The sequence below is a fragment of the Octopus bimaculoides genome, chromosome 1 (assembly GCF_046866305.1).
Source record: "Octopus bimaculoides isolate indiv1 chromosome 1, ASM4686630v1, whole genome shotgun sequence".
Taxonomy (NCBI): domain Eukaryota; kingdom Metazoa; phylum Mollusca; class Cephalopoda; order Octopoda; family Octopodidae; genus Octopus; species Octopus bimaculoides.
In genome coordinates this window covers 72,165,938-72,192,440 of record NC_142928.1, presented here as the reverse complement: position 1 = coordinate 72,192,440, position 26,503 = coordinate 72,165,938, and the positions used below count along the sequence as shown (strand labels likewise).

At 34.9% G+C, this 26,503-nt stretch overlaps 1 protein-coding gene across 2 annotated transcripts in view; it reads left to right on the top strand.

Moving 5' to 3' along the window:
- Positions 1-26,078, top strand: part of LOC106879039 (aminopeptidase NAALADL1) — a 36,225-nt gene extending 10,147 nt beyond the window's left edge. The window contains exons 2-12 of one of the 2 annotated variants that reach the window (XM_014928451.3): positions 1,596-1,920; positions 5,436-5,558; positions 8,565-8,697; positions 13,269-13,424; positions 15,568-15,666; positions 17,149-17,402; positions 18,558-18,692; positions 20,636-20,821; positions 21,860-22,067; positions 24,268-24,448; positions 25,031-26,078. In XM_014928451.3, coding sequence (XP_014783937.1) covers positions 1,596-1,920; positions 5,436-5,558; positions 8,565-8,697; positions 13,269-13,424; positions 15,568-15,666; positions 17,149-17,402; positions 18,558-18,692; positions 20,636-20,821; positions 21,860-22,067; positions 24,268-24,448; positions 25,031-25,178 — 1,948 coding nt within the window. In that variant the 3' untranslated portion in view covers positions 25,179-26,078. Of the gene's footprint in view, positions 1-1,595; positions 1,921-5,435; positions 5,559-8,564; positions 8,698-13,250; positions 13,425-15,567; positions 15,667-17,148; positions 17,403-18,557; positions 18,693-20,635; positions 20,822-21,859; positions 22,068-24,267; positions 24,449-25,030 lie in introns of both variants that reach the window. The other variant, XM_014928449.3, reaches the window with a different exon arrangement.
- The last annotated feature ends 425 nt before the right edge of the window (positions 26,079-26,503 follow it).

Genomic DNA, 26,503 nt, shown 5'->3' with positions numbered 1-26,503 from the left:
AAGGGGAAATAGCATACTGTATATTTGCTACATATATTTTTGTGATCAAGCAACCAATCTCTTAGTTAATATTACTATTATGTCTTAACTAAAATACATTTCACATATAGTTAAATAGATGCTTACTTAATTTTGTAAGTCTAAATAAATACTTAATCATTCAAAATAATGTCCCTAATGAAAAGAAAGAAATAAATCATTATCTTTAATTATTAATTCTAGTCAAGAAAAGCAAGGATGACAACTTTGCATATGAAATTCTCAGCCTGCTTTGCTGAGAAGGTCTAATAAGACTGAAATATATTTGGAATTGTCACTGACATTTGGCAGTGGTCAAACTTGTTCTGTACTACAAACTTCATACAATTTTTAATTAATTTAGTTTTTGAAGTTGCTTCTCTTTTATATATATATATATATATATATATATATATATATATATATATATATTGTCTACTCTTGTGACTAAACACTTGGAGTGTTTACATATGATAGGAAAAAAAATGTTTTTCATTAATTTAATTTTAGAAGGAAATAGTAGTAAGTCAACAAGGTAGCCTCTACGTAATCATTTCAACCAGCAGTAATGGTAGTACATTTCTTTGAAATCTCTACCAATTAGAAAATCTAGACACATTGGATTTGGGAGGTCAGGGTTAACTGTACTTGTGGAATGACAGAATAGCAGGATAGTCATAGCTGGAATCATTTTGTTAAAAAAAAAATCTGGTTGGTCAGGTCTGGACTGGAGCTAAACAAAAGCAGTTAACTAGCTTTTTGAGACCTCTAACTGGGAGAAAAAGTTTTTGCTCTTTAGATACATAAGATGGTAAGAAGAATAAACTTATTCCCGCTCTTTAACATATATTCAGGTCATGGATTTATTATACAGATGTTTATATTTAGAAATCTTACTTATTTATTATATTTTGATAAGCTGTTATATAAAACTAGACAGAAAATTTATGCTATACCTTTCTCTAAATTATTTTGCCCATGTTTTCTCCATATTAATGTTCCTTACACAAAACAGTTAATGCCTTTTTCATAAGTCTGCTTGACCAAAGCTAACCTGGAACTAAACAGCAACTCTAGTAAATTGTTTTCTCCTCTCGCTCTGTTTCTCCATCTATTATTTGCACCTCTCAACTTCTGTTAGAAAGGTTTATTAGTTTATCTGGAGGTTTATTATTTTATTATGATTGATAATAAATATTTAGGATCTTTCTTTTTACGAAGTGAAATACAGGTTAGGTTTTCAAATTTGTACTTCTTAATAGTTTGACTTAAACACATGAAAATATGTTTGTGAAGAGACATTTGTAATTTCATCATCATCATCATCATCAAATAATATGTGTTTACCATGCTGGCATAAGTTGATCTTTTGTCTAATTTGATCTGGTGTAGAGTAGAGGAAAGAGTTTTTGAATATTTCTGGTGTTAGAATACAAGAAAAGAAAAATATAGGAATTGAGGTAATTGATATTAATATTTCTGGCTACTTCTATAACATACCAAATTATTCTGTGTTAATTAAAAACAAAAAAGTTAATGATTGATATAATAATTGTTTTAAAATCTTTCTATTGTAGGGATTTTCCAAAACAGCTTCCACAACAGCCAAGAAAGGATTACGATAATCAATTCAGTGATTACATTCAAAAGAAATTTTACCAAGTTGGACTTGACAAAGTTGAAGTTCTTACATACAATGTTCTAGTTACTACCCCGGATGTAAAAGAACCGAATTATATGGAGATTGTTAATGGGAAAGGACAAGTTCAATTGAGTGCCCAGTTGAAAACCTTAAACTCTGACAGCAGTTCGATCCCTAAAATTTCTTCTAAGACTAAAGCAAACCATGTTGAACAAGACGAACACAGCTACATGTTTGAGACAAGTAACGATAACTTCAAAGTAAGTTAACAATTAATATTTACCTACGATAAAAGATTTATTTTTACCTAATTTTTCTATAAGTATTTCTATATTCAACAGGTGCAGGGATGGTTAGGCACAGGCATGGATGTATAGTGAGAAGTGCGGTTCCCAACAGACTGTTCTGGGTTCAGTCCCACTGTATGATACATTGGGCAAGTGTCTTCTGCAACTAAATCTGCTCAAAAGGCTGACCAAAGTCTTGTGAATAGATTTTTGGTAGATGAAAGCTGAAAGAAGCCCATTGTATGTATGTATGTATGTGTGTGTGTGTGTGTGTGTGTGTATGTATGTATGTATGTATGGGGAATTCCAGCCACGTTTTGTGGTTTGCTACCTCAACATCTCCTTCGTAGGATCCAGTGGCTACCATCAGAAGGAACCACGTCTGCTTTCAGTCCCTACTCCTCTACTGTTTTTGATGTGATGCCCCCCACCCTTTCAGCTCTGGTGTTGAGTGCGTTTTTTTTTTTCTCCTTTTTTCTTTGGCCCGAATGTCAGCAGGCGAATGACCATCCTGCCATGAGCTTTTGTTTGTCTTCCCCTTTGAATTTGGTGGTCATTTTTGCTACCTCATTGTCAAATTTCTTATAGCTAGCTGCATCATTTGCCTTTGGCCACTTAATCTTTGGCTTCTTCATGCCTATCTCTTTTCTTGGCTCTTTTGATTCAACTGTGAAATGACCTTTGCTATGGTTTCTTTCCAGAAGGTTCTGGCCACACGTCTTCTGGTTTTTCTACCTACACTGTTGAATCACTTTCTTCTGACACACCTTCCCTTGGTGAATTCTAAGCCTGATGTAACTAGAAAACACCTTTCCACAGCAGCTGAATTCCAAATCTACCTTTCCTTTACCACTTTCTTTTTCATTGTCCGAATAGTCTGGGTCCATTCCTTTTTCTGTTTCAGTTTGATCTTTTATACTCCCTCTGTGATCAAGGGGACATGGTTCATCATCATTACTTGTTGCAACATAATCACTCACATATGTTGACAGTGATATCTTTGACCTTTGGTTATTGCCTTCCTTCTGATAGAGAGCTACTATAGTTTCTCTTAACCCTTTTTTTGTGATAATCAGATACATCGTTTCAAAATTTCATTACCCTTAACTGCAGAAAGCAGGTTTATATACCAATTTATCTTTTGTTGAGGAATGTCATGTTTGAAACTATTTTTTGTCAAGTGTGTCAAGTTTTTGAGGAAGTGTGACTTGCAGAAAATACCAATTCTATTTTTGGTAGATATTTTAACATTATTACTAGAATAACCATAAAATTTAATTTTGCAGTTAAAGAGTTAAGAGTTAAGTCCTTCAGCCAGCTTATCTATTCAATTACTCTTGAAAATAGGTTGAAACAATTTTTCTCTGTATGATGTCAGTTAAAAAGACAGTCACATGAATTCAGGATTTACCAGAATCATTGTCTTGGCTCATCTGACCCTACTGTGGTCAATAAAATCAAAGCTCTTCTTTCTTTGATGGCAACTGCTAACAAGACTCCTTAGAAGTGAGTTGAGATGGGAATCCAACAAGAAAATGCGAATGAACTAGTCATTGGCATTCATCATCATCATCATCGTCATCGTTTAACATCTGTTTTCCACGCTGGCATGGGTTGGACAGTTTGACTGAGAATTGGTAAGCTAGGAGGCTGCACCAGGTCCCAATCTGATTTGGCAAGGTTTCTACAGCTGGATGCCCTTCCTAATGCCAACCACTGTGAGAGTGTGGTGGGTGCTTTTTATGTGCCACCGGCACAGGGGCCAGTTAGGTGGTACTGGCATTAGCCATGCTTGAAAGGTGCTTTTTACATGCCACTGGCACGGATATTAATCAGGCAACACTGGCGTTGGTCACGCTCAAATGGTGTTTTTTATGTGATGGTGGCACTGGTTTAATGGGAGATAGAATCTAGACAGGGATGGAGGGGAGGCATTCCGTATAGGTAACTGTTAGAAGTGCTTAGGAGAGAGACTTCTGGTAGTAGTAAGAGGAGAGAGACTTCTGGTAGAGGTAAGAGGAGAAAGACTTCTGGTACAGGTGGCGAGAGTGGGTTGGGAGGGTGCACCATAGAATGACAAAACACTATAACTGCTCTGTCCCCTAGCTGAAGCCAATGAAGCATAGACACAGACAAAGACTAATGAAATTTCATGTTTGTATATTCTTCTCTGCACACCCCTAATGATATATTGCAACACACATTAATTTCTGTTTTCCAAATATTTATTTGGTAAAGAAAATATCAAAGAACATTTTATTGTCATTTCTATCAGACACTTTTTATTTTATTGGTCAAAACTGTTATTCTTTTTAGTAAAAATTATTTTTTGTGTTATGTTAAATATATTTGTCCATTGCATTACTTTTAGAACATAGCCCTGTTATGTAACTTTGTATCATAAATTCTTTCCTTTGTTCAAAGTACTGAATTTCTATTAACTATTACTTGTTTGTACAAGCTTCCACTGGTAAGCTAAATTAAAATGAATTTATTTCTCTATGTTCCTCATTCTTGTTTTAAATACTTTGTCTGACATAGGTGGTCAAGTTTGATCAAGTCTGCAGGCTTTTTAGATATTTTCCTGTGTATATTTGTCAGCTACTATTTTATTTCATCTTCATTACCAGTGTTCTGCTCTTCTTACTTCATTATCATTTTGTTAGACATTGTATATTAGGTAAAAAAGAAACCTTTACATTTTAATGTATCATTTGTATTTTTGGTCACCTAATAAACAACAGCACTCCTTATGTAATAGTTTTCAGCTGTCTGTTTGTGTATGTCCAGCTGTTAAAAGAATAGCTCCAATAACAAAAGAAAAAAAACATTTTGTGTATATGCAAGCATGAAAAACTTCTAAAAAAAAAGTACCTGACATTATTATAAAACCAGAAATTAAATTAACTTAATAGATTCAAATATAAAGTAGATATAGTGCTAGTGTTGCAAACATTATCGAACACACATACTTAATGTATGTGCTTTGCTTGTTCACCTGTAAGCTGCAAAATAATGTGGTGGAGATGAGTCCTTTAAAGTATGGGTGTTAAAATACCCAAAAGTCATAAGCAAGTGAGGCAACTCACCCCAAATCCCATTCAGGAGTAATGGATATTGATGTTTCACCATTTTTGTAGCTTATCAACATCACATACCTGAAAGGAATTGGAGGCGAACTGAAGGAGTTGTCTCCACTGTGCTAAATTGCAGCCTACCGGAAAACAAACAAAGCACATATATTGAGTATGTGTGTTCGATAATGTTTAGATTTGATGGAATTGACCCCAGTGAATGCTTTGTAATTCCTTTAACAACTTCAGAGTTCCTGATTTGAGTAAACAAAGCATATGTTAAATTGAAATTTGCCATGAAAAAATTAGCTCTGTCAGGATTTGAACTCAGAATGTGACATGGAGGGTTTTTGAACTGTATGTTTGTGTTTACTCGCAATTTAATACTATTTTTTCTATTTTGTTTTTATTTAGGGTTTATTGTATTATGCCAATTATGGGAGGTCAGTTGACTTTGCTTACCTAAATAAACTGAAAGTCACCCTCATTGACCAGATTGCAATAATACGAACAGGCAAGATATCTATTTCAAAGAAGGTAAGGAACTGTTTGTAATCAACATGGACAAAAGTGCATTGATTTGTGTGGTTGTTGAAGAATGATTTGGTAACTTTGTATATGTATAGTGTAAACAGAGTTTGTGGGTATACGTGGCTGGCTAGTGATGTGGAATTACCATTCTCTTTATATTTAAACGAGTTTAAATGTGCATAATATCTTTGTTTAGAATTAATATAAAAATACAATATAAACTTTCCTGGGCGCATATATATATATATATATGTTTATATATATATGTATATATAGTAATAATATTAGGGAATAAAAACTTATTCCAACCTTACAGGTAAAATTCGGTATAATATTACACGGAGTTTCGTAATATATATGAATATAACTAATTTAGAGACGAACCACCACTCTACAACTCAGTCAATGAAAAACCCGTCCAAAACCATGCTGTGAGGCATATACCGTATAAATACTTATCTAAGATTTTAATCTAAAATTTTAATAATTTTAATAATATATAATATAATAGAAGACACTTGCCCAAATTGCTATGTAGTGGAACCTAACCCAAAAGCATTTGATTGGAAAGTAAACTTCTTACCACACAGACATGCTTGTGCCTTGTATGTTAAATACAAAAATGATGTTTAGTATACAATCTGAAGAAGAGATGTAATGTTCACTGCATTGAATTTAGTCAAAGCTTAGTCCTAATCTGTAAAAGCATAAAATAAATGACCTTAATTTAAAAAAGTTTAAGTCACATCATATGTATGAGATCAGTTTGTATTTAAGTGAATACAGTAATTAAAGATTTAGTTTGAACCTTGGTAAATATATAAATGAAAATCTGTATGTTGAGGAAAGAACTGTTAGAATGAATGTTTGTATTTAGTAAAACTTTTATATATAGTACTTTTAAATGTTTACTCAAGAAAATTTGGTTTGGTTGAGTTAAGCAATATTTATTAAGACTTATTTCTAAATAGAGAAGAAAGTCTAGTTAAATTTATTGACATACAGAGATGTTTATTTAAAAACATGTATTACTTGTTGAAATAATCAGAAAAGGTGTGAGAGTGTTTTGTGTACATATGTAATCAAATGTCTTTATATGCATGTGTGTGTGTTGTGTGTGTGTGTGTGTGTGTGTGTGTGCGTGCGTGTGTGTGTGTGTGTGTGTGTGTGTGTGTGTGTGTGTGTGAAGGTGCAGGACATCAAAAAAACATTAAACACAATGAGAAACGAAAACAGAAAAAGAACTTTTTTCGAACAACAAAAAAAAACAAACAGAAATAAGACATGCAACATAAAGAGTATACCCCTTCATCAGTTGTCTCTGTTCCATATATATGTATATATATACATATATATATATATATATATATATATATATATATATATATATATTTCCAAGGTTTCAAATTTGTATATTTAAAAGGGATAGAGACTTCGAACTCGACAGATTTATATTCCATTTATTCAATTATTTACCATCCGATGTCAACATTTCTGTGCCCAAACCTATCCAGCGACTGATCCGTTGGATGTCTGACGTTTGGCACTTCCTCAGGAATGGTTTCCATCAGAACAAATTACGAAAAAACACAAATAACGATCATAACAAATTATTAAAAATTGCTTAACTTTATCTCCGCCATGCTGTCTTCGTACTAGATATGTATATATCTAGTACGAAGACAGCATGGCGGAGATAAAGTTAAGCAATTTTTAATAATTTGTTATGATCGTTATTTGCGTTTTTTCGTAATTTATTCTGATGGAAACCATTCTTGAGGAAGTGCCAAACGTCAGACATCCAACGGATCAGTCGCTGGATAGGTTTGGGCACAGAAATGTTGACATCGGATGGTAAATAATTGAATAAATGGAATATAAATCTGTCGAGTTCGAAGTCTCTATCCCTTTTAAATATACAAATTTGAAACCTTGGAAATATAAATATAAACAATGAGAACGACCCTTAGGGAATCTAATCAATGATCCCCTAGGGTAAAGTCTTATGCTATATTGGTAACGGTTGCAACATCCTCTGGAAAACATATCATCATCATCATCATCATCGTTTAACGTCCGCTTTCCATGCTAGCATGGGTTGGACGATTTGACTGAGGACTGGTGAAACCGGATGGCAACACCAGGCTCCAGTCTGATTTGGCAGAGTTTCTACAGCTGGATGCCCTTCCTAACGCCAACCACTCAGAGAGTGTAGTGGGTGCTTTTACGTGTCACCCGCACGAATGTCAATATATGTATATATAAAGAAGACCACTAGGTGGACTGTTAATGTGCTAGAAGAAGATCACATGTAATGTGTCTACTAAGACCTTATTGTTCTCAAATGAAATTCAGCGAAATACCAAAATGTATGCGGGCAAGACAATGAAAATTACATAAATATAAATTATCCGTGTACTATAGTTTCGAAATCAACATTCTCTTACCAAAAATATCTGTTAAACAGATATTTTTGGTAAGAGAATGTTTCATATAAGTTTAAAAAAATTTTTTATGAGAAGTTGCCTGCCCTTGCTTAATCATCCTCGAATATCTGAAAAAAGTGATGCTGAGAATGGTCTTCCATAACCTTTCTCATAACATAAAATAACTGATTCCAAGAGAAAGAGATGAAAGGAAAATATAGACTAAGAAAGAAAAAAAGAATTGCTTCCAGAATTGCGCTTCTACGTTATTTATCAACAATGTTAGGATGACAAGCAAAATTAAACTTAGCAGGATTTGAACTCAGAATGCAGTGAATCAGATCACAAGCAAAACTCTAATGACCCTGCCAACTCACTTTGTTTGAAATAATATTATAAAAATAGTGATTGTCCATTTTAGATTTGGCCCCTTTAGTGAAATAAAGATGGTTTCATAAATGCTTAGTGATTTTCAATGGAGTTGGAAATCACAGTTTTAAGTCATATTGACTGTGAAACTTTAATTGTTGTTAATTGTCTATATGATAAAGAATAATAACTGAAGGTTTGTTTTTTTGTATTATAGATATATAATGCTCAAATGGCTGGACTACGCGGAGTTCTTTTATACACTGACCCGGAAAGTAACACTGAGGCACGTTGGCATGCTGAAAACTATCCAAAATCTGACAGCTATGCTATCTCATATATCTCATCAGGTAATAACATTTTGTTTTTTATGGCCGTAATAAAAATTTTATATAAATTTTCAGATATTTATGTCTTATGTAAGCACAAAAACAATTTTTGTAGGGAAGATATTGACTATATTTAGAGTACTTATTTTTTCATCCTTGGAGTATGAAAGATAATGCCACTCCTGCTAGGAACTAGAGAAAAGAAACAAAATACGTTATGTGCAAGACAGTACTGTTATTAGATTACTGGATTAGCTTCCTTGTTGTATGTATCTGCAAGGCCAATACGAGTTGTTGTCCTTGGCATAGGTAAGTGAACCATATATACATGCAACCTCATTTATCACTGATTCAGAATTGCATGGTACGCTCAGTTGTAAATTATGTTATGCATATCGCAAATTGATCTGTGATAACAAAAAGGACAATCAGTCAAAGATTTTGCTTGCACTACAAAAGCGTATCCATTCTTCGTACTCATCTACAATGCTCACCTACCCCAAATGCACTCTGAATATTGTTTGTGCTTACATGACTGTGCTGTGGCTATTTTTTCTGCAGATTTATTACTCATCCGTCAACATAGAATCAATGAACAGAAAAAAATACAAAGGTGCTTGATCCTAACAAATGATGTAGAGGAGTGTATAATGGAAGGAAGGTTTTTATGATACTTTTGGGGTATCTTCTTCCATTATAATTATTCTTTTGATTCAAGGAGCTGGAAATACGAAGAATGAAGTTCTCAGGTGGGGTAAATTCAATAACCATTTATTCACAGGTGCTTCATACAAGGGGTTTGCTTTCAGTAACCATCTTCACAGCAGTGCGCAGCTAGCCTTCTCTCCCATACACGAGGTTCAATAACCTCTGGAGACAATGCATGTGGTATCACAGCAGGACGAAAGTCTGCTGTGAGCTCCTGGCTTCAAAGTGTCTTCTCAGCGTCAGCGTGAGAAGAACGAGAGAGAAAATGTCTTTTCCTTAAATAATGGTTGCAGGTGAGATCTTGTTTTTGTCTCACATATGGCAATGGTTGCAGGCGAGATCTCGCTGTTCCAAAACGTCACTGGCTTCTTTATGCCTCGCTACAAGTGTATTCTCAACTAGTAAAGGTAGAAATGATCAAGAAAATATGACAGTGGAAGCTTCCCTTCTTGGGACTGTGAATTTAGTGTCAATGAAGTTATCATTTGTTCCATTTATAAAGTATATGGATATGATTCATTTATTGCTCATTTGTTTATCTCTTGTTTTTTGGACACCATCTCCATGATAAACGCATATAATTATATATAGAAATGGCTGCTGTAAACGTTGCTGTGTTTATGATGACAAAGCAGTATATGTAATGTGATGAGCCTTCACAGTGGTAGCAATTGCCATAGGTTCTAGTATAACAAGAAATATTATTTCTAGTATAGCTTGTACATTTGGATTCAATGGGGAATTTCGGTGAACAACTACTAATTTTGTCTAATAAAAAGAATCATTAACAGAATGGGAGGAAGATGTAAAAATTTGGCTAGTTTACACAGATTTGCCAAGAACACAACATGGACTTGTGGTGTTTGTATCATTGCCTCTCAACATATGTGAATGTTTATGCAACCTAGCATCCATTGATACTCATAAAGACTCTGGAGTTAGACTATTACACATAAACTTGATGAGGCTTTTTCGAGCGGGATCGTTTGCCAGTGCCCCCGGACTGGCTCATGTGCGGGCGACACATGAAATCTTTCGAGCGGGATCGTTGCCAGTGCCCCTGGACTGGCTCATGTGCGGGCGACACATGATATCTTTCGTGCGAGATCGTTGCCAGTGCCCATGGACTGGCTCTTGTGCGAGTGACACATGAGGTTTTTCGAGCGAGATCATTGCTGGTGCCCCTGGACTGGCTCTTGTGCGGGTGGCACATAAAAGACACCATTTCGAGCGTGGCCGTTTTCGTGCGGGTGACACGTAAAAGCACCCACTACACTCTCTGAGTGGTTGGCGTTAGGAAGGGCATCCAGCTGTAGAAACTCTGCCAAATTAGATTGGAGCCTGGTGTTGCCATCCGGTTTCACCAGTCCTCAGTCAAATCGTCCAACCCATGCTAGCATGGAAGGCGGACGTTAAACGATGATGATGATGAAGATGATGAATGAGAATTTCAGGTACAGGTTTGAATGATTTTCTCATTTGGTATGAATTTCTTCATCAAAAGCTATAATAATTTCAAATCGCTTTACCCAAGTATTTCTAGTATTTCATCATCATTATCATTGTTTAAGGTCTGGTTTCTATGCTGGCATGGGTTGGATGGTTTGACAGGAGACAGCTAGGCAGGAACCTGCACCAGACTTCTGTGTCTGTTTGGGCAGGGTTTTTACAACTGGATGTTCTTCCTAACACCAACCACCCAGCAGAGTGAACTAAGTGCTTTTTATGTGGCACTGTAAAGGAAGAAAATGGAAAACTAGCACATAGCACATGTTCTTATGAAGGCATGAAAGACACACTCAAGAAAGTGTTTGAGATATTTCATCAAGTGAGTGTGTTTTACCAGCTGTGTAAAGTCCATTTTTCTTCAAGCATTCAGACTAGGTCTCATTTTGAGGATAACCAATCAGTTGTTCCTTCCTCTTTTTCTCATACCATCCTTAGAAGTCTAGCAAAAAGTTTACAGGTACTGCCCGCCATCTTCTGACTAAACCTTAAAAATGTAAAACGTGTAAGTTGGTAACACAGGGAAGATCATAAAATTACTACCATTGCCACAATGAAAAAAACCCCAGTTCATGGTTAAATATAAATAGAAAATGCATCTAAATTTACATTTGAGTATATACATATGCATGCTGGTGTTAATTTGACAGCTATTAAGAAAATGATCAATACACTAACATGCATTATATATATGTGTGTGTGTGTAGATATATTGTGATTGGGTAGTGTTTATCAGCTACACCCGAGTACTGAAATATATTAGACAGAAACCATTACACACAAACTGGGCTACATAACTTAAAATTTTGTGTAAGTCTGATGGACCTACAATCATCATTTCTCTAAGCAGGTGACATAACTCTTTGTTCCTTAACTCTGACTTGTCACCCTTGCACTATTAAGTGCACATTTTTGACCTTTGAATAAATAAGTTTTTTTTTTCACTTTCCTGAAAGACCTTGCATAGAGAGCCCCCTCTAGTAAGAGAGGGAATTGTCTTGTCACAAGTTAATATTCATGAAGTAAATATAAGCTTAAAGGAATGAAGTATATCATGACCTTTATGCATTTAATTCAAATTTCTTGTTTTTTTCAGTTATAACATACTTAATTAACCCTTTAAGCTACAAAATTAAATTTCATGGTTATTCCAATAATGATATTAAATATCAACCAAAAATAGAATTGGTATTTTCTCCAAGTCACATTGTCTCAATAAACTTAACATATCTCAATAGAAATTAGTTTCAAACATGACATTCCTCAACAAAAGATAAATTGCTTTCTGCAGCTAAAGGTAATGAAATTTTGAGTAGATATATCTGCTTTCTGCAGTAAAAGTACTGAATTTTTTCATATAATAGCTACTATTTTAATTCAGTTGCATCTCCTCAGTACAAAGCTATTAATACCTTATTATGTTCCTTTTTCATTATTTGAATATTTATCAGTGATATAAATTCTAATTTATATATGCAGAGTGTTTGGGCTAAATTTGACAGTTTGCATAAAAGGAAAAGAAAGCACAATAATAAAAGTATTTTAAAAGTGCAAAATATATTATCTAGATTATGGATGGGAGGTAATAGTTTACTCAAAGTAGCCACCCTCAGCTTCCACTACAGCCTCAAGATGGTTCTGGAACCTGGTGCATGTGCTTCTCACTGCATCCCTGGGAAGCTTTGGTGTTGCAAGCAGAGCAATTGGTGTCTTCTCAACCATGTTCCACGTATAGTAATGCATGGGATTACAATTGGGAGAATTAGGAAGTCAGAAATTGGGTTTGGTGAAGTCATAGAAATTCTCTGAGAGCTATTTTTGACTCTTTCTGGAAGTATGACAAGGAGCTGAATTCTGCTTCCACATATATGGCCTTCCAGCAGCAACCCTCTCAAGCTAGGGTTTGACTATAGTCTACAGCACCTTCACATAACTTTGAATTGAGCCTAAAGTCTTATTCAAAGACTTGGGGATGAATCCTGGTGTGCAGACACAGTCAGAACACCTGCTGTGTCTCTTCCTGTTGGCCACAGCATCATATCCTCCATTGCGGCTGTCATATCTTACAGCCTTTACAGTGTTCACGGAGCATTGACCAGCGGTCATGATGTCAGTACTTTGATATCTGGTGTGAGTTATCATGATACAGTTTACTTTTTTCAATATCCAGATGGCTTCCAGTCCTCCCTGTCAGCTAACCTTTTCTCAACTTCATCATTAATCATTGATTTCAAATACTGTTGATTGTTCACCAATATATCAAGCTGTTCCTGAAAATTTTTTTACCAGAACACCCTGTAATATTTTGTGTGTGTATCAATGCTTCCCTATCTTTTAAAATTTATTTTTTTGTATTTTAGATGAATTTAATTTTTCAGATGTGAATGAAGGTGGCAATAAGTCTATGCTTGTATACAATATCTCTGCTGCACTTGCTCTGAGAATTTTTACCACTCTTGCTGATACAACTGCTGCACCAATATCATGGTGGGGAAGTTTAAACACCACATACAATATTGGAATCAGCCATTCAGGTATGATATTGTTTTGTCTTTATAGACGTTCTTATGGATTTGTTAGACGGAAACTGAAAGAAGTCCATTATGTGTGCATGTGCGTGTGTATATCTTTTACCTTTTTCCTGTTTCAGTCATTAGACTGCAGCCATGCTGGAGCACTGCCTTGAATTTTTAGGTGACTGAATCGATCTCAGTACTTATATTTTTAAGCCTGGTACTTATTCTATCGGTTTCTTTTGCTGAACTGCTAAGTTACAGGGATGTAAACACACCAACACCAATTATCAATTGGTAATGGCAGGGGACAAACATGGACACACACACACACGTAGATATATATACAACAGGTTTCTTTCAGTTTCCATCTGCCAAATCTGCTCACAAGGCTTTGGTCAGTCTGAGGCTATAGTAGAAGACACTTGCTCAAGGTGCCACACAATGGGACTGAATCCAGAACCATGTGGCTGGGAAGCAAGCTTCTTACCACACAACCACTCCTGCTATATGTATATATTTTTTGTGTGTTACTCTCTCCTTTGACGTCTCATGATAGTTGTAAATGATTGTCCCTGTCACACAAGCAGTGTTCTTCATTTCCAATCTTCTGTGATAACATGTCTGGTCATGGGGAAATATTGGTTTCAAATTTTGGCATATGGCCAGTTATTTCAAGGGAGGGAATAAGTCGATTACGTTAACCCCAGTGCTCAACCTGTATCTATCTAGGGTGGGTAAAATTCCCAAGATCCATGGACGAGTTCTCTCCAGCGATCTTTGTCCTTCATCATTGCTGCCATGTCCTGTGTCTCCCAGAAACCAGCATCTGTCCTTAGGGCATCAACATATGTCTATGTCATCCTCAGTCTCCCTCTTCTAGTATGTCTGTGTAGGGGCTCCCACAGGAGCACTGAGTGCAGTATCAACTCTGTTATTTTTGAGCTAACTATTGGGAGACTCTCTTACAACTCTGAGTTCTTCATCCTCAGTGTATACTGATTAATGTTCAGAGCCATCCTCAGCATTCTCTTGTAACACCTATCCACCATCTGACTGAGTTTCTTGATCAGTGTCCAAGTCTCAGACCTGTACAGACTCCACTGCAGCAATGAAGAGATAGATCTTCAGGTCTTTACGAAGGTCTGGTTTCCATAAAAATCACAAACTGTTGCATGCCGCCCAGGCTTTGCTCTTCCTCTCAACTACATCACTCTCTGTGTTCCCAATCTTTGCTCCCAAATACAGAAAGTCCTCAACCAACTCCAGTGGCTTCCCGTCTACATTCATAATCTTCTCTGGAATCTTAATGTTCTCTACCAGATACTTCATCTTAATTTCATTCATTTTCAGCCCCACTGTTCTAAAGATTCAACCTATTAGCTGAATGTAGGTATAGTAGTATAGGACAACTCACTATTTTAGCAGTGGCTGCACTATAAAACTACTATGTTAGCTTGTGTTCAAATATTCTTGTGGGTATGACAAAGAATTGGATTCCACAAGTATTGTTTAGAAGTCAGTAGAACTGATTATCCAGTGATGACTAATCTCTGATATTGAAAAGTCAAGTAAATGGCTTAATCATCAGACAGCAGATAGACTAAAGATTGATGATTAAAGATAACCAGATTGGAAGTATAGTTGATAAATTTGGCATCCGTGCTAGTGGAGCGCTAAGAGCACCATCCAAGCATGATCGTTGCCAGAGCAGCTGACTGGCTTCTATGCTAGTGGCACATAAAAAGCACCATTTGAGCGTGATTGTTACTAGTGTTGCCTTACTGGCACTTGTGCCTGTGGCATGTGAAAAAATATTCGAGCGAGGTCGTTGCCAGTGCCGCTGGACTGGCCCCTGTGCAGGTGGCACGTAAAAAACACCATTTGAGCATGGCCATTGCCAGTACCGCCTGACTGGCCCTTGTGCTGGTGGCACATAAAAGCACCCACTACACTCTCGGAGTGGTTGGTGTTAGGAAGGGCATCCAGCAGTAGAAACTCTGCCAGATCAGATTGGAGCCTGGTGCAACCATCTGGTTCGCCAGTCCTCAGTCAAATCATCCAACCCATGCCAGCAAGGAAAGCAGACGTTAAACAAGGGTGATGATGATGATGCTGATGTTGATGATGATTACCATAAGTTATATATGTTTTACTTTTATAGTTGAGGGACACAACACTTTGTATCTCAAGTTCAATTCTTGTTTGAAAAGCCACACTGTGTCCAATGTTGAAGGAACTCTCTATGGAAAAACCAAACCAGGTAACTTGATTATTTCCCATGTTTTCATTCAGTGTGATTCTTACTGTTGTCTTAAAAGTGATCATTGTGCCTTAAGATTAATTTGTCTGATTTAAAAGATATATATTTGATGCTGGAAGAATGATAAGCAAAAATGTTATTTTCTTATGGTAATTTTGGTTCACTTTGAAATAATCCTATAATCAGGAAAATGTACTTCAAATAATACTGAAGGAATAAAATAATAATAATAATAATAATAAAAACATGCTTGAAGATATTTCATTAGTGATTTTCTTTCATTCCCTCTTGAAAAAGTGAAGACTAATGTTATGTTTTAGCTTTCTGATGTATCTATTTATGAAAATAATGTTACAATTAATATTCTTTTTCATTTGATGAAACAATGTCTTCACCAGCAACCCAATGGTTTATGAAGTGTTACTTGCTGTCCCAAACATGATTTTAGTATTTTTCAGATAGGTTGTGTATCATCTTAAAAATGCTAAATCAAGTGTAGACATATGTGGAATATTTGATTACTGTTTCTAACAAATTGACCGCCTACATAAATCCCCTATAAGAACAAGACATTGGATAATGTTGTTCTAGATACAATGTTTGAATAAAAGATAGGATGGTCTTCATTGGAATGCCTTTAATGAAAGACATTACAATCAAAACCATCCTATCTTTTGATGAAAAGCCTACTTAATTAGCATGAACCTGGTGCTAAACAACAACAACCTATATTTTATTTAATATTTTGGGGAAAACATTATTTATTTATTATATTTTACTTTTTATTTTATTTATTTATTTTGGCTAAGACAGCAATTTGGTAAAGTTGTTAGAGCATAGGACAAAATGTTTTGCAGTATTTCTTCCAGTTTTCTGTGTTCTGAGTTCAAATCTCAGCAAGGTCAGCATTATCTTTCATTCTTTTAGAGTCAGTAAAATAAAATACCAGTCCAGGATGATAGATTAGTGGAATTGATAAATGCATTAGATTGGGAATGCCTTTCAGTACTTGTTTAGGCAATTTGCATTCTGAATATACTTGAGTGGTAGGTTTAATTCATCTCTTGGTTTAATGCTACCATTTCATCCTCGTTTGCCTTTTGTGGAGTTCACTCTGTTGAAAGTATTCAGATCTGGTATTTGGTTTCAGAATAGCTACTTCCCTCCATCCCATTAGTCTCAAAGACAAAAAAAAAATAAATAAATAAAATAAAATAAAAGGTCATAAGTACAGTGCCTTCTCTCTCTCACTAAACATTAAAAAAAAAAAAGAAATTGTTGGAGGAGGTACAACACTACTTGATTTAACACCAGTGTACTGCAGATACTTACTTTTTCATCCTGAAGGGATGAAATACAAAAGAATAACTCTAGCAGCACTACAACACAGAAAGCAGCATATATATAAATACTGTTACAGACATCTTGCTACATTTCTGAGGAAACAAGATTCCTTATTGTTTTGTTTCATTATTTCTATAGATGAGATGGTATTAGTTGGAACTCAACGACTGTATGGAACGGCTGAATCAGAAACTTCACTCACTTTAAACAGTTCAGTTTCCAGTCTTTTCCAAATGGCCAGTTTGTCAAGCACTGCTATGTTACTGGAATTAATATACAGTCTTTTGCATGTTCGCAAATTAGAAGGATGGCATCCACAGCGAACCATCAAGTTTTATTCATGGGGTACTGTTACAGGCAGTGATGAAGCTGGGATCCAAGAATACCTGAAGGTAACTAAAACATTCAAGTTGTTTCTTTATCTTTTGTCGTTGTAGCTTTCACATAACCTTTCCATGTTAAGATATTTAGTTAACTATGAATTTTTAGTGGAAATAATTTTCTACAAGAATTATTAAAACAGTATAAACACTAATATATATCCTTCAGAGTGAAAGGCAGATTGTATGATACCTGTGTGCAAACAACTATGCTACATGGCAGTGAAACATGGACTGTGACTGCAGAGGACATGCAAAGGCTTGAAAGAAATGAAGCCAATGTGTTCCACTGGATGTGCAATGTGAGTGTGCATGTACAACAAAGTGTGTTTTGAGAGACTGGTGAAATATGACCTTTGGTTGTTGAGCCTTACAGAGGAAATGACAAGGGACTGAGACTTCTGGTGATTTGTTGTGCTTGCGAAAACATGTCAAGCTAAGTGAAATCGTGGCCATGCACACATGAATGTCCTTTTTGGCCATGTCCCCCCCACCTTTCTCTCTCTCTCTCACACACACACACACACTACTTGACTTCTGTCAAACTCCCAGCAGATCTTCCCCTCTTCACGCTCTCTCATGCACTTCACCTGTTGCAGGCCACTCCACTCTCATGTCTATCCACACACTAAAATCTATATATTATTGTTGTTATTATCATTATTATGTGAGAAAGCCATGCATGCCATCAAAGTGACACTGGGGTAAAATATACGAAGCCCAGTACACCCATCATGACTACCTGTTCGATAAGGGTACATCAGTTGCATGCATCACAACCATACGTGTACGACATGGTGGTCTCCTATTAAGATAAACAGTGCATGACCTTGTAGGTGGGGCCCGGTTACTCTTCAGGTCGAGGGTGTTTAAGGTTGTCGAACAAAACACCTATGTTTCCTGAGGTGAATTACTCACTCTGCCCCCAATTCCTCTCAACACATGGCTATGATGCTTCCCCACTACTTCTGCTTATGATCAGAGATGCACATGAGCCACTTAGGGACATGCTCAACTGGTTAAGGTCAAACAACTGACAAGCAAATCTGTGGTATTGAGCAGAATATTTGCTGTAGCCCATCTTTTATACCAAGATATTATTATTATTATTATTATTATTATTATTATCATTATTATTATTATTTTTTTTTTTTTGTATTTTTGCAGAGAAATAGTTTTATCTTGAATAGTCGTGGTGTTGGTTATGTGGATCTGATGGATAAGGCAGGAAAATGGTGTAACCATTTTACAGCACACACAGATAACATGGCAACAGCTCTCATTCTGAGAGCCATGAATATGGTATGTTATATATTATTTGCTTTGTGCATTGAATACTTACTTGAATTTATTTGATACAGGAGGCTTTGTTTTGAAGAAAATAAAAAATAAGGGAATCAGTATGAAAGCATTTAATCATTTATGCATATTCGTATTTTTTCTGCTTAAGAGAGAATTAAGTTCATTTGGTTAAATGCAAAAATGAAGTGAGTTAATTTGTTAATTCATTTGTTAATTTTCATCACCTTTCTGTGGTGGGGACAGAAACATAACAAGATTAGTTAAAAATGATTCCAGTCATTTAACCCTTTTTTGCTTAAACTAGCTCTATCCAGCTCAAATATTCCAGTTGTTTTATGTTCAAACTGGCTAGATTGAGCCTCTTACGCCTACCTTACAATGTCATTCTAAAACTAAACAAGTACAACATTGAAGTGTCAAAGCTATTAGATAGTGCATGATTAATTCAAAATGATATGAATAAATAAGCTTTACATTTAACAGTAATCCAAATGTTAAAGGGTTAGTATACCCCATGAATCTGTTATAAAATGAAGATTACTCGAAATGTGTTAAAATTGAGAAGGTTACTTTAGCTTGATGCATTTTCTTTGAGGGAACTGGATATAATATATATATAATAACCCCAGGTTGCAGATTAGATTTGAAAAACTAAAGCATTTTCCCTTTGCAATTTTTGGCAATAGAATAAGTACTAGGCTTACAAAGAATAAGTCCTGGGGTTGATTTGCTTGACTAAAGATGGTGCTCCAGCATGGCCACAGTCAAATGACTGAAACAAGGAAAAAAGAGAAAAAAAGAAAAAGAGTTTTACTTTGTTTCACACGTACATGCAAAAACTCTATCCTTTTTTTAGATGAATTTATCATTCGTTATCTCTCCACATACTTCATTACCACTAACTTCTATAACCTCTACATTTTCACTTATTCATTTCAAACTTCTTTGAATTTTCAATCTAATGTAATCCACACTCCCTTGAAAATATATTTCTGCAAAATGTTATCTAAAATTTTGGGTAAAGAAAGAAATAACAAAAAATATTTGAAAATGGGGGTGGGGGAGAAATTTCTGAGGGTTTCACCCCACCCTATTTTCTGGACCCCAAAAAAGGTTTTGTAGCATATTAGGAGGTCACCGGAATTCATTCAACAAAAAATAAAAATTTCCAATGATTCTGGGATATGGGGAGGGGGCCCGGTTCCTTCTCCCCCACCTTTTTCCCAAACAAAAATAAGGGGTTTGCAGCATATTAGGAGGTCAAGGTGCTTAATTCCATGCAAAAAATCTGAGTTTTTTTTTCTTAGTGAAAATCATGCGGGTGAAAATCATGCGGGTGAAAAGATCAATGGGGGTGGGGGATAAAATTTCCGAGGCTTCCACCTCACCCCATCCCGTTTTCTGGACCCCAAAAATGGTTTTGTAGCCTATTAGGAGGTCACCGGAATACATTCAATGAAAAAAAAAATTTTTTCAATGATTCCAGGATATGAGGGCAGTCTGGTACCCCGCTTTTTTTTTTCCAAACAAAAGTAAGGGGTTTGCAGCATATTAGGAGGTCAGGGTACTTGATTCCACACAAAAAAATCTGAGTTTTTTTTTTTTCTTCTTTACCTTAGTGAAAATCGTGCAGGTGAAAGAATCAAATAATACCAGCTTTGTTGTCTAATGAACAGTTTCACATTCTTGCAGATTGTTATAATATAATGCTTACACAAGTAAAGCAAGTTACAAGTTCTTTTCCTTCTTTGCTGGAATCTAGTGGGTTATATTTATTAGTCTAGTGCCCAAAGTCCAAATAAAAACCACAGTTACAGTTTTAACAGTATCTTAATATACTGAATGGTTTTTTTTTCTTCTTTATTGACAGAACATTTTATGTATTTCAATGGTTAGAACTGAAACAACTTTATTATCACATTCTGAATTAATTTCTATTTCAGGTTCCTGATCCTGATGAAAGAGAACTGAGTATATTGGCTACCACTTTCTACCAGAAACCCAAACTTCCACTTCCTTTAACTTCAAATGGTATATTAATGCCATTAAGTGATACACACACTGAAATTATGAGTAAATGGCTGCCCAGTATTCAGTTCACTTGTAAATATGCACCTGAAACTGCTAAGGTATTTTTTGAGTTACATGAATTTTTCTTTTGTCTCTTAAAAGACGACATATTCTTAGAACAAATATTTCTCTTCCATGCAACTCATCTTCCTAACTCCTCTCCTTTCCAGTCATATTCACTCACTGGATCCACTCTTTTTTTGCACTCTTGCAAGCTCACCTGCCCACTCATCCTATCCAATCCTCTCTACCACTTCATTTATATATCCATCCCTGTAACTTTGGGTGTGTGCCCTGACACAGCTTTACCATCCTTTCTTCCCCACCCCACCCACCAACTGGGGTAGTTATGTATCTCCTCTATTGCAAGACATATATTTCTGATCCTCTATCATATTTTAACTCTTGGTTCTCAGCCATTTTTTTTATCTATGGATCCCTATGATTACCATTTTATTCTGGTGAACCCCTTAGCTATTCGACGTTTGAAAACTAGTTTTATAGATATACTTCTTTCAAAATTCCTATTTTGTTTTTCATACATTTAACTTTTGCAGGTTGAACTATGTAAAACGTCAGAAAAAATTACCTAACTATGTCTTGCAATAAATACGTCCAAAGTCGTATTTTTTCATGGATCCTTAAAATACTACTTTGGATCTGCCATTTCCCCCAGTCCGTACCAGTTCCGAGTTGACCGTTTGCCGCCGGCCGAACTCCTGCCGCACGGGGTCGCGGTCGTCGCATCGCGACCCCGTGCGAGGCGGAGCGAGCTAATTTAAGCTCAACAATCATCTCAATGTTTTCGACTGTTACTTTATTGTTTCCTCTGAATGTTAGAAGTCTAAAGATGTTGATTTTTCATATCAGAAGAGTATTTCAAATTAAATGTTCTTCAAATATTTATCAAGACTGTTCTTTAAATGTTTGGTTGTTATTGACTCAACAACCTATTTTAGAATTTACTTGCAAAATAAGGTTTATTGCTTTGTAAATATGTTGCCTCAATATTTAAATTACTCACTCTCTCCTGAGTATAGCAATAATATGGAAATATATATTGATATTTTTTTTTTGTTTTTGTTTTTTTCCTGCAGAAGCCGAAGGAGATAAAAACAGAACCTGATAGCAGGCATCATTTTCGCTACCATATGGCGGTAGCTCGAGTTAGCTCCCTTGTATTGTTGAGTTTATCTGATGGCGTAGGGAGGAATGCTTACAGCCTGGTAGACCTAGTGACTGCTGTTGAACAACAAGTTGGTTCTCTTGTCGAGAAATGCCGTACTTTTCAAACTCTTTCATTTAGTAAGTTTTGTTCTTTGCATGTACACACGTATTCATACACCATCTTAAAATGAAAATGTTAAAAAATAATTAATATAGTTGCTGCTTTTATTATTGTTCAGAAGATGATTACTTCATGTTGTTTGTCAATACTAGTTAATTTAGTTCTAAATTGAGATCAAATTCACTTGTTTCACTTCATAATTGAACATAGTAAAATCATATTCCTCCATAAATATTAAAGATTATAGGATACCATATTTAATGAAGTGAATATTAAAAGGCTAATTTGAAATATTCATGCAATGAGGGAAAAACAATATACAATGACTGATATTATTATTATTATTATTATTATTATTATTATTATTATTATTAAACCTTGGGAGAGGCATTATGCTGGTAATAAACACATGCATAATGCCTCTCCCAAGGTTTAATAGTATCTCTTTCAACACACGTATTCACATCAAGAATCTTGCCCACCAAATACACATCCGAAATATTATTATTATTATTCTAGCCAGTAAAGGAAATAACCTAGGACATATTCTGATCTTATTAGGACTTGTCAGAAAAGCAAAACATCACCACTTCAGCACGAAGGAGTGATGAGGAAATTATTGATGGTGTCTTGCTGAGACTGAACTACACCAGATGTGATTTAGCTAATATCAGGATCTCATTACTGAACAAGGGAGTGATTTCCTGTTTGCTGCTGCAGGTTAGCTGGAAGACTGAAATATCTGACTTAGATGCCTTTAATATGTTACTTCATCTATCTGACACCAAATTAAATCAGTTATTTGTAAAATGGACATGTGGGAAAGAAGTTCACTTCTGAACCATGTTATTTTGGGTTCAGTCCCACTGCAAAGTACCTTAGGCAAATGCCTTCTGCTACACTTTTGGGTTGGCCAAAACCCTGTGAGTAAATTTGGTAGGTTGATACTAAAAGTCCATCATATGTATATGTGTGGGTTATAGTGCTTGTGTTTCCTAGACTTGTAATAGAACATTTTAATATTAAGTCATTGCTGAAGACTGATTATTTTTTTTTTTACCACATTCACTTCTCAGAAAGGAATGTATGAGGTGTGAGTTAATATTGGTTTCAAATTTTGGCACAAGGCCAGCAGTTTCAGAGGAAGGGTGAGTCAATTACATCAACCCCAGTATTCAACTGGTACTTACTTCATCGGCTTCTTAAGGATGGAAGGCAAAGTCAACCTTGGCGGCATTTTAATTCGGAACATAAAAACAGACGAAATGCTGCTAAGCAATTTGCTCAGCACAGTAGTGATTCTGCCTGCTTGCCATCTTTAAGTGTAAGCTAATATTAAGACAGGATCTTAAATACAGTTACACATTGCAAAAACATCCCTACTTCAACATTATTGATTTTAATTAGGGCCCCAATTAGTTACCAAATATCCTCTAGTTTCCCCTCCCCACATATATTTTTATATCCATTCTGATTGTATTAAATAAAGAAATTATTTCACTGTGAAGACCATAATATATGTGTAGGTATAAACTCTTTTGTCACTGTGTTTCAATTAATTTTGAAAATACTTTGTAAAATAATTGTCATTTTAAAAATATTTTGTAAACTAATTTTGTTGTTATTAAGCTGGTGTTTAGTTTAACTTAGTTCACTTTAAAACTATAGAACCAGGAGCGGTCTCAGGCAAGCTGGTGCAAAAAGGGTTAATTTAGCTATCTTTGTGTTAAGAACTGTTTATGACCTGTGTTTCGCTTTGATAATATTGATGAGTTAAATTGAAGCTGTTCAGTTTTTCAACATCCATGTGCGTATATGTAAATTTTACCATGCACTACTTCACAAACATTCTAAAACAAGGATTTCTTATATTGGTACTAGGCTAATGTTTATAAGAAAGGCTCCATTGTCTGTTTTGACATGGCTTCTATAGCTGGATATCCTTCCTAATGCCAAACCACTCCACAAAGTGTACTGGCTGCTTTTTATGTGGCACTAGCAGTGGTATCAGTTCTGCTATGGCGGACAGTCCTTCATGAGTACAGCAATGTGCCAGATATCTGTCTTTTCATAAAGCTCAGTATCTTGCAATCAGCTTTCGATATTCCGTCCCATGTCTTCCTGGGTCTCCCTCTTCCACATCTTTCTTAACTTCATTTTTATAAAAGTGGAACAATAACTGGTTTGGTTGAGTAACTTTAAACTGTTTCTTTTCAGATGCCCTTAGTGATGCTATGTCAGAAATGTTGTCCTTAGTTGGTACTATCAATCATCCAGCAGCTTTTAAACATTCAAATATTCCACCAAAGAATAAAAAATCATCACATGGCCAGTGGTTAAAAAAAGATTGTCAACAGGAATCATTGGCATTGCATAAAATATTGGCTCCACTCACCAGGTATTCTAAATAATTCATTTTGTTCTTTTTCTTTTTCTTTTTTTTAACATGTTTAAATAGTTAGTGGTGAGAAGGAAATCTTTGGTGATTGTGATATAGAACTGTTTCACCTTTAACCTTTTCTAAAACCATTCTACCTTACATTACAACATCAAGATAACCATACTCAGTTATGAGTGGGGAACTAAAAACATAAAGACAAATTCTTCAACGTTACCAAAACCAAAGCATTCCAAGATTTGTATTTACTTATATGCTTGTATAAGTATATTTTGTATTATACACTTTGATCTAAAGGATTTCTACAATTTTGGAAATTCACATACTATTAAAATCAAATGGTAACAATTAGTTTTGAATTACCTTCTTTCTTACTAGTAGGAATAAAACTATTTACCAGCCTCCTAGATTAAATAAAGCAGTGTGATGTTCACTTTTTAGAGTCACTGACAGCATAGATTCAACAGCTTGTGTAAATTTTTTGCATAGAAACTATAAAAATTGTATACTAAAATGTACATATGTCTATGAATACTTGAAAGCTATTTTCTTTTAAGTGCATTATCAAATTTATTTTTTCAGGTTGAATGATACTTCTACCACTCTGGAATCTCTGCTATCTTTGGCACCTTCTCTGAAAACTGGTTCCACGGCTATTCATTGCACCCAACCAGTTCTAGAGGCCATTACAACTCGTTTATATCAAGCTTGGAATACTCTCACCAACTGAGAACTTAATTCCTTTTTATTCTAGTGCAGGCATTTAGTCTTATTCCTAAATGCAATATATCTATTTGCCTCACCCTTCATCTTTAACTGGCTTATGACATAAGACAATGCAAATCGATTCTGAAACAGAAGTGAATACTTGAATCTGATTGCTAAAAATCCAAGTTATATTTTAGTGTTGACCTTCATTTCTGTAATGAACAAAACAGAAAACATGATCACCTGCATCACACCAAAAGTTTAAATATTAAAATTAAAGATCTTATTTTAATGTCAAGAAGTAATTGAAATATGTTGGATGCAGTTCAAAAGTTTATGATTTATATCATTTTGCATAAAATCCTTTCGTAGTAATGCTACCATATTTTGTGTAGCTGTGATTTCGAATGATACCAGCTATAAAACTGAACATCATACAGTTTAACATTGTCTCATTAGTGTGGTGGAATTAATGTATCCTCTGCATATCAGGTCAAGACTTTCAGGATTCACTGGCTTGAAATTTAAATATGTGCCTTAAAAAAATATCGAGACAGCATTTTGTAATGTTATTGTATGTTTTATGTGTTATAATATATGGGTCTTAATGCAGGTATTAAGTCTCATATATTGGGACTTGTATAATTCTAAATTCTTTTCTCTAAAACAGGAATTTTTAAATCATTCATGCACCCAATAGATCTGAAAAGAGAATCTGATTTTTTTTATTATAAAACCTATTTCGAGAATTAAGAACTAAATTCTTGCTTTTGAAGTCCTGTATAATTTTTTTAAAGAACTATAATCTTTGCTTTATTCAAGTTTTCATTCTTAAAAAAAAATAATTTACTTTTTGTAATAATGTTTTAAAATATGTATTGTATATCTTTTTCTAAACATTAAATATATTTGCATTTTAAAACTGATTCTGTTTTTAATGCTTGGCATATGTTAGAAAAATGACTTTGTTATACAAATTATGTGTGTATTAAAAATATTGTCATGAAGTCTGGCATGATGTAGAGCATCTGACAAGCAATCTATACTTCAATGACTTTCTCACTGTTGACTGGTAATAATTGGAGTGGAAGTTTAACATGTAAATGCAGATTCAAAACAAAATAACTCAAGATAACGCTAGAAATAATGTTAAAAAGTATTTTTAATGCATTTTATTTTATAATGGAATTATTTTAAAGTCCAAGACACAGAGGAGTAAAGTTATCTAAACTTAAAGAAACAAAGAGTGATCATTAAGAGACAATGGTAAGTGAATTGGTCTACAAATTAACTGCAGCTGAAAAGATAATTGTTTAGCAGTAAATATAACAATTTTATTTACATAGG